We start from the raw sequence: 8,748 nt of genomic DNA, 5'->3' as shown, positions 1-8,748 counted from the left end.
ACGCCCCTAAGTAGGAACTATAGGTGACCATGGACCATTTTGAATGATATGCCCACCAGTTCCTCTTATCTTATTTCTTTTCCCTTTTTCTCTGTTAAAATTTGCAGTTCACAACAAATATGCAAAGAGACGACAATTTTGATGGTCAAAATTGACCACAAGATAAAAGTAAATTGTAGTTTGCATATTTTATTCTTTCGGTTAAAATTTCAACAAGAGAACCAATTGAAGATATCAAAATTTCTATTCTTTCAATAATAATACAAGGCAATTCCATCGTTAATCTCCATTTTTCTATAATACTAATTTACTCCATTAGTGATTGCACTACCAGACACGGATCAACCTTCATCACGGGCAATGGGGTAAAACCAGAAAGACACCAACAAAGCGAGAAAATATGCAAAACGCAAAGTGGTAGATGGAAATGAAGGCCGGTTTTCAACGATGTTTTTTGCGCTTTAATGCATAACAAAACCTAAAACAAATCAAAATTGCATCTCAAATCTGGCTACTGGATGGTAGACCTCTCTTCTTCTTCTTCTTCTTCTTCTTCTTCTTTTTGGTCAAAACGATAACATGTAGACCTCTCATCTTCAGTTTATAGGAATTTTGCCCCAGAATACTCCACACAACTCAATTTCCTCCAATGAAACAAGTTGACAAATTCGTGAATCATCTTGATATGAGAAATTTCAACTCTGTTTTTTTCAGCAACAATCAAAACCTACAACAATATCGTCACAGACAAAATCCAAATTCTGGGCCCCCACAGGGTGATAATACTGGCAGAGGTAAATGCAGCATGGCAGAAAAACCTCAACTTTTCTTTTACAGTTACCAAGCAGTAACAGAGAGAGAGAGAGAGAGAGAGAGAAGTTCCACCAAGCAATGTATCAAGTCACTCACTCACTCTTGCCATTTTGCTGGGAAGCAACAAAACCGCGAATAACTTCCATGGCCAATTGATGAGCGGTCTTATCTTGAACTCTTGCCAGTTCATCCATGGCTTCGTATGTCTCCCTATCAGCAAATAGCTTCAAATTGTATCGAGTAGATGACTCTGGTATGCCTTCCCATTTGTCAACCAGCTCTTTGAGTTTCTCAAATCCCTGACCGAATATTGACAGTAATCAAAATCAGTATCTTACATGATAGAAAAACCAAATTCAGATAAATTGAAACATCAAATCACACAATGAGTATCTCCTGAGAGAAAAACCTTCAACTGTCGAAGTCAGCTAAACAATGGATTAAAATAACTAAAGGTTTGACCTTAACCAAATGGGGAAAAATTTAGAAACCAAAGCTTTGTTGATTGTATTAACGCTTACAGTGCGAATGGTGAAGTCGCCAAATGATTCCTTTGATTGCCGCTTTCTTTTCCAGTGATAAAACAAAGGCTCCAAAACTTTCTCAAGATCATGCAGCTTAACCTTGTCCAAGAAGACTTGAGCTAATGATGTTTGATTGGAGTTTCCACCAAGCCAAATCTATTAAATTGTAGAACACAAAGTCATAATCAGCCCAAATATCAAGGCCTGCTTTGCATTAATTACAATGACCATATGGCCACCTAAAAGGAAACCTGCAGGGTCTTTTCCTTTTCTGACAAAGATGGAGCTCAATTACCTGGTAACTGTTTGGACCATCGCCCACAAAGCCTAGTTCAGCCATGTATGGTCTAGCACATCCATTAGGGCAACCAGTTATCCTTATGACAACTGATTCATTATACTTGAGACCGACCTGAAATCCAAAAGTTCCATTGTGATTATTATGCACTGCTAACTTAATCAAATCATGTTGCACCACCTTATCTTTATAATTGACACAACTGCATCCAATATCCTACCTTCTCGAATACAGCACGCACACGCTTAAGGATATCTGGTATTCCACGCTCAGCTTCAGTTATTGCCAAAGGGCATAGTGGAAAAGCTGGGCAAGCCATTGCTGTTAAGTTGAGTGGATCCACATACCTGGGTTGCTGTTCACAAAAATACGGGTCAACATTATATGAAGATGGATTTCTCATATATCAAGCTGCCTTGTTGACTATACAGTAATTCAAAAGACTTCAAGGTAAACAATTTTGACCACCTCAAGTCGCAAGTAATATAGAAACTGCAGCTTATAACTTCAGGGTCCGCAATAAAATCAAGGAACTAATGGCAAACCCACTCAGTGGCTATAGTGAATTGAAATATAAACCACCCACCAATTTATTTTCCTTTCGCTCAGTAAAGTTGAGATGTAAGTCTCCTTATATATGTTATTCATGTAAATGTTCACCTCACCATCTCAATTGGCATCTTCCCCATTCTCTTGTCCAAAACCAATCTCAAACCTAATGCAACCCATTTATTTACCAAATAATTTACACCATGTAATGTCATTACCTGCTCATAAATGTCAAAAGTATCAGTCAAACCAATTTTATGTTAAGTGACATAATTACTTGCACAATTTACTTAAGGTATTTGGTTAAAAAACTCAAACTTACATCACTACCTAACTACTTTTCATGAAATTATCCTTCAGCTTTTGACACAACATCAATGCATTAGAACAATAGTTACCATATTTGATAAACATATTGGGTATTCCCCAAAATAAATTACAAAAATATATAGAATATCCTGAAATATGAACTATCCTTCCTAGATTTCGAATATATCTAAAATAGTTTTTCTTCTATGGCTAAACATAATAAGCAATCAAATAAATGTACTTGAGGGTTTATGTGCAAAAATAAACATTACACCTTTTAATTTTCTGAAATGTAATTGTCCAAATGGTTGCCCAGCAACTCATGTACAGTGAATCACAGCAGTGTCTTATCAAAACAAGTCATGCCAAAATGATCTCAATAATAGTCTGCTAACTTGCTGCTTAATCATCAGCTCTAACTAACCATCAAGTTGCGAACTTAAAGGGACAAAAGCACTTACAACAGAAAATCAAAACATACCCTATGCAAAAGACAACACACTGCAGCAGAGATACAAACCCCAGAACCATAAATGGAAATTAACTTGAAATTGTATAAATATCAATCCACACGTCAAGATGAACTAATATATTAGATCTGTTGTGTTATTTGGTTATGTATTTGGTCTTGAGAAAGTAATTCATCATAATTTATCCCAGGTGGTGCCAATTGAATCTAATCAAGTTAGTGTTAGCTTTCCAGTAGGATAGCACAAAAGTTCTCCATTCTTGACAGTTACAGAATAGAATGATAGTATACTCAATACTTAGTTACTGCAAGAAACAAGGGTAACAGGCTGACAAAAGACTCTTTGGTATAGGGTTTACCGTGCAGTATGTGCCATGGACCTTTGGTAAACAAATATCCTCCCAATACTAGAGTGAACTCCCATGCGGGAAATGCATGATGAAATTTAGAAATTACAGTTTGACCAACTCAGCACGCATGATTTCTGAAGCAAGTAGAGATCATAAAAGAACAAGTTTGATACACTAACATTTGACATTGTTTCAAACAAGTCTCAAGACTTCAGAAGCAAAATGAAGTTAATACACTCAGAGACTCTGCCTTTTAATAGCCTATTGTAAGATTGTTGAAGAAAAGGTTATTCAAAAGGTTTTTATGTATGCGACGGATATAATCATTTGACAGATAAAACAGTGGAGGTGATCATAAATGAAATTTGGAGAGAGACTGACCAACTAATTCTCCTCCATAAGAAGCTCCAAAGTCTAATGCAAGAAGTTTTTTAGATATTCAGCAATGAAAGGTTGAGTTACTCAATAATTAACTTATACCCACAGATAAAAGAAGCTTCAAAGTAGAGAACAGTTTCTTCATAACTCCTTAACAAAACAAACAGAGAGATAAAATATTCCACTAGTCCTTTGATAACATTTGATCACTTGATGTTTGTGCCTCAAAAACCAAAAGAAGAGGCAACTAACTGAAATGGTAGATATTTAATGAATTACCATAGAAGCGCATTAAAATATGCCATATAAGCACCCTATGCTCAAAGTTACCTGCACCTGCTCTAAACTCAAGTTTCTGCAAACAACATAACATACCTTCACAACATAGAATACACACGCACCACTTTTACATGCAACACCAGCTCTAATAGACAAGCAATTCATGTACTTGTATAAGTAGTTTGGATCAATCTTATCACTTAGATAGCTTTAAAAACAACTTGCAGTTCCAAGAATTCTAACTGCTTCCCTATAAAATTTTGTATTAAAGCACAAAATTAAAAATAAAAATGAAACATCTTGGTTCAATTGCAGTCATGCGAAACAAAATATTTGACAGAAGCTTCCACCAAACACATGCTAAATAACTCATTCTCACCAAGTCCACAGATTCATGACCCAAGGAAGGTAATCTTTACTTGAGCTTTAGCTTGTTTCTCTTCAAAGCTTAATAAGCAGGTTAAGTCATGATCAAACAATGCAGGTTTATTAAACATTTGTAGAAGTAATCTTTTATTTAGAGCCTTACCAGCAGGCCACCCTGTGCAAGAACAGTACTGATGGGGCGCTTCCATGCATGCTTAATATCGCACAAGATGATGTTCTGGTTAGGTGTAATGCGCACATTCAATTTATATTTCTCAATAATTTCCCTTAGCATTGTCTTCATTGTTCCTTTGACCCGACCATTGTCAACATGTAGACCACAAAATAAAGCACCATCTCCCTAAAAAAGCAGATGAGTCAGTACAGCACAAAAGTAGCATGTGGACATACTGCTGTAGAACAGCAGAGTAAAAGGATAAATTTTAGCTAAAGAATGAAACAAATCTAACATGCAATTTTAAGTTAAATGAATCAGATTTAGAGACAGCTAATCTTTTTTGGGGGGAGCGGGGGAGCCAAAATTCGCACCCTCTACTTGTATGAAACAAGATAATCTACCTGTTCGTGCCATCCCAAATAACTTTTAAATTCCCATTCTGGAAGATTACAGATAGCTTCAAATTTCTTTCCATAATATTGCTCCACAACAGCTCTAAACTTTTCGATCCCCCATGAACTGATTAAGTATTTCATCCTACTATACTTGCGGTCATCTCTTCTCCCATGTTCTCTTTGTGTAACAACAATAGCCTTGATAGCATACAAGATATCCTCCTTTGGGACATACCCCAAGGGTTCTGCAAGACGAGGAAAAGTGGCTTCCACCCTGTGCGTCCTTCCCATTCCACCACCAACCTGAAATCAAAGACATAGATGAGGTATTGTCATTGAAACAAACAAAATAAGATAAAGCTTTACCAAGCTAGAAAGAAAGCTCACATATATGTTAAAACCCTTAGGTTCTCCATCACCATCAGATACAACTACAACCCCAATGTCATTGGTAAAAAGATCAACAGAGTTATCAGTTGGCACAGTAACTGCAATTTTGAACTTCCTTGGCAAGAACTGAGTTCCATAAATAGGCTCAGGTGAATCAGGAAAGTTTGTCCCATGGGAATTATCATTGCGAGCCTTCACAACTTCAGGAGGTTCGGCAGACATAAACCTCTCCCCGTCAACCCACATATCATAGTAAAATCCCGACTGAGGAGTTAACAATGCAGCAATGTTTTCTGCAGTTTCCTGTGCAAACATATAATCTTTCCTAACATATGGAGCGGCTGGAGCTAGAACATTTCTGTTCAGATCACCACATGCTCCAAGAGTTGAACCCATGTTATTGATAATCATACTCATCACTGTCTTTAGATCTTTCTTCAATACACCATGGAGCTGAAATGTTTGCCTGGTTGTTAGGCGAAGTGTTCCAATGCCAAACTCATCAGCAAGATCATCCATGACAAGGTAAAGTCTATTCGAAACCTTTCCACAAGGATTCTTTGTACGAAGCATGAATGAGTAAGACCTTGTACCACGTTCGTCTCTGTTGTATTGCTGATAACTTCCATGGAACTTAATTAATTGCGTAGCGGACTCATTTATGTTTGGAGCATCTGTCTCTAACTCTTCATTCAAAGGGTACCTTATATAGTTACTATGTTCTTTGATTATTTCAACTTTACTTCGCTTAGTCTCCTTAGATGTCTCTGGTTTCACAGGCTGCAAATACATCACAACAACATGGTGAGATTAGTCAAGCATCATGTCTATAATTTATCATCTCAAAACTAATATAAAAATCCCAATTTATTATAAGCCCTAATTAGCACAATCAAATCAATCATGGCTTGACAAGCTCATGAAAGATTGGCTTGCGAACTAGACAAAAAGAAGCATGAACAAGATACAACGTCCATTAACTTATCAATTTTCAATCAAACTCAACTTGGCTCAATTAGCTTTGAAGTTTATATCCAAATAGTACAAGCTAGGGATTGGATAAAAGCTTAAATGAGTTTGGCATCCAAAATATATATCTACAAAATAAAAAGAAAGGAAAGAGAGAACCAAGCTTGAACGGCTCTATTAGCTTCATCTGCATCAATTTCTACCCAGTATTCTTTAGCTAATTCAGAATGATATCAAAGGAAAACAAAATTAATACAAAATCTCCTTATCATCTGGAAATATCAACTGAAGTAAGCAGAACAACAAGATTTGAAGCAATGCGACCATCGAACGGAAGCCAACATAATTAGCACCTTTAATTCATTAAAAAATTTTATTTCAAAATTTTCCACCAATATCAAAAAAATTAAATAAAAACATACATATGCAGCTCGTACACTTATGGAACATACTAGTCTTCCAAAAGGATGCGACACCTTTTTGAATATCATAAACTAAATATAAACAGCTATGACAGCATTTTGAATTAAATAATAAAGCATGGAGCCTAATTAAAGTGTTTAGACAATTAAAAAGTAGTAATTGCATTCAACTAAGCTAAATTCATATAGTATTAAAAAGAAACGAACAACAAAACTAAAGAAACAAATAAAAGAATTCATGTGGAAATGAGAATCCGTACTGTGGAAACGGCTCGAACGATCGAAGAAGGAGCTGAAGAAGAAGAAGAAGGAGAAGCGGAGACGGAGTGAAAAACACCAAACCGTTTGCTGAGGAGAAGCGAATTGGAGGAGAGAGCCGGAGGAGTTCCGGTGCTTTTTAAGCCATTAAAGCTGTGAATTTGAAGCTTGGCGTCACTGCTACTGGCAAAAGCCCCTGCCGCCGCCGCCGTTGCGGTGTTCGCTGCTGCAAAAGACGTCGTCATCTAAAGTGCTTTTCCTGGCCGAGAAATGAATGAAATTATTTTGGGTGGTGAGGACGGAGAAGCGGGGATGGGGAAAGTGGAAGGCGAAGGAATAATGAAATGAGAAATACTTTTCTGAGCACCGAGGGTTAATTTTCACAATGGCACCTGAAGTTTCAGAGTAATTTAATTTTGCCTCCTAATTCTCAATAATAAACAATTAAGCGTCCTTGTTAAGCTTTGAATTATAGGTCTTTAGTGCTGGCAAAAAATGCACACTGAGTAAAAATAGTGTGAGTATTATTATGATGGTTCTATTGACACAATTGTGAATTAGGATAACAAATTTATTAACCTGAGAAATGTGGTGTAGACCAATTTTATTTAAGGATAGTTTTATCTAACCAATATAAATATTAAAAGATTGAGGTATTTAATTATGATTTATTGTAACTAATTTAAATGCTCAATCTTAGCTACTTGACTAATTGAATTCGATAAAGAACTCTAAGTGCATGAATGGAATATAGTTATTTTTAAATTGAACTTATATGTCTCGTCAATCAAAATTCTAACTCATGCCACTTTTATTTAGATTATCCAGTAATTTCTAACCCTATAGGTCATATAGAAAATGAGTAACTATCTAATTGAATTGAAGAATCTGCAAAAAAAAAAAACAAAAAAATCGTCTCGAAACCATTGCCCTATTACTACCAAATTACTATCACATTGCCACTGCCACCATCCTTGCCATATTTGCAATCTCTGAGACGTAGTAAAGCTTAATTTTGTGTACCAGGAAGTTTTGGTTTAGTTGATTTTTTATTATATTTCATTCAATTATTAGGTTTTGATTAAAAAACTATCGATAAAAATAAAAACTCAAATTTATAGAAATTGTAATACGTTATAGCATTTTTATTTATCAAAACATAGTACTAATAAAAGTTTCCTCAATCGATATTAATGCACAATATTATATTAGTATATGCTTTTTATTTCTTTTTAAAGAGGAAGTATTCAACTACAAAAGGTAAATGGGAAAATTTTGCCTCGTAACCAAACTATAGGGGCAAACTGACATCATAAAACCTTAGGGATGTATAACGAAATTTAGCTTTTCTAAGTGCGCCGTCAAGTGCCTGACACAGGAGGTTTGAGATTACATTCCAAATTTGCTTTTGCTACAATTTGATAAGGGTGTTTGTGTTTTCGTTGGATTCTTTGGTTACTTTAAGCGGCAACGCGCTCCAGAAGTGGTGGGAGGACACGTTTTACGATTCTTATTTTTTCTTTTTCCTTTTTTTTCCCCCAAAAGAAGAATTCAAATCTTAGAGGAAAAATGAAGAAAGAACGGAGTTTGTGATTCGAATTTGATCTTAGAGTCACCTATTTAACGTCTTTAGGCCCATAGCAAGTCTAATATTGGCTCCTATATCACAACAGTTGAAACCTATAAAATATCTCTAAAATTTTTAATATCTTTCGATGAACTATTGCAACGATTTGAACAAGCATTCTGGACTCATTAGGCCTCTCATTATAAGAACAAAATCACCAAAATGTAGAAATAA

General features: G+C 35.7%; 1 protein-coding gene across 1 annotated transcript; it reads right to left on the bottom strand.

Moving 5' to 3' along the window:
• Window positions 1-418: 418 nt before the first annotated feature.
• Window positions 419-7,268, bottom strand: LOC113761078 (sulfite reductase 1 [ferredoxin], chloroplastic). The gene is made up of 8 exons (XM_027303904.1): window positions 6,950-7,268; window positions 5,296-6,078; window positions 4,915-5,211; window positions 4,499-4,696; window positions 1,856-1,990; window positions 1,633-1,749; window positions 1,335-1,493; window positions 419-1,112 (listed from the first exon to the last, which is right to left on the bottom strand). Exons 1-8 carry the CDS (start codon window positions 7,190-7,192, stop codon window positions 906-908), a joined length of 2,139 nt encoding a protein of 712 aa, XP_027159705.1. The 5' UTR covers window positions 7,193-7,268; the 3' UTR covers window positions 419-905.
• Between the last annotated feature and the right edge of the window lie 1,480 nt (window positions 7,269-8,748).

This window comes from Coffea eugenioides, chromosome 1 (assembly GCF_003713205.1).
Source record: "Coffea eugenioides isolate CCC68of chromosome 1, Ceug_1.0, whole genome shotgun sequence".
Classification (NCBI taxonomy): domain Eukaryota; kingdom Viridiplantae; phylum Streptophyta; class Magnoliopsida; order Gentianales; family Rubiaceae; genus Coffea; species Coffea eugenioides.
The sequence above is the reverse complement of the archived record's forward strand: the minus strand, read 5'-3'. Positions and strand labels throughout refer to the sequence as shown.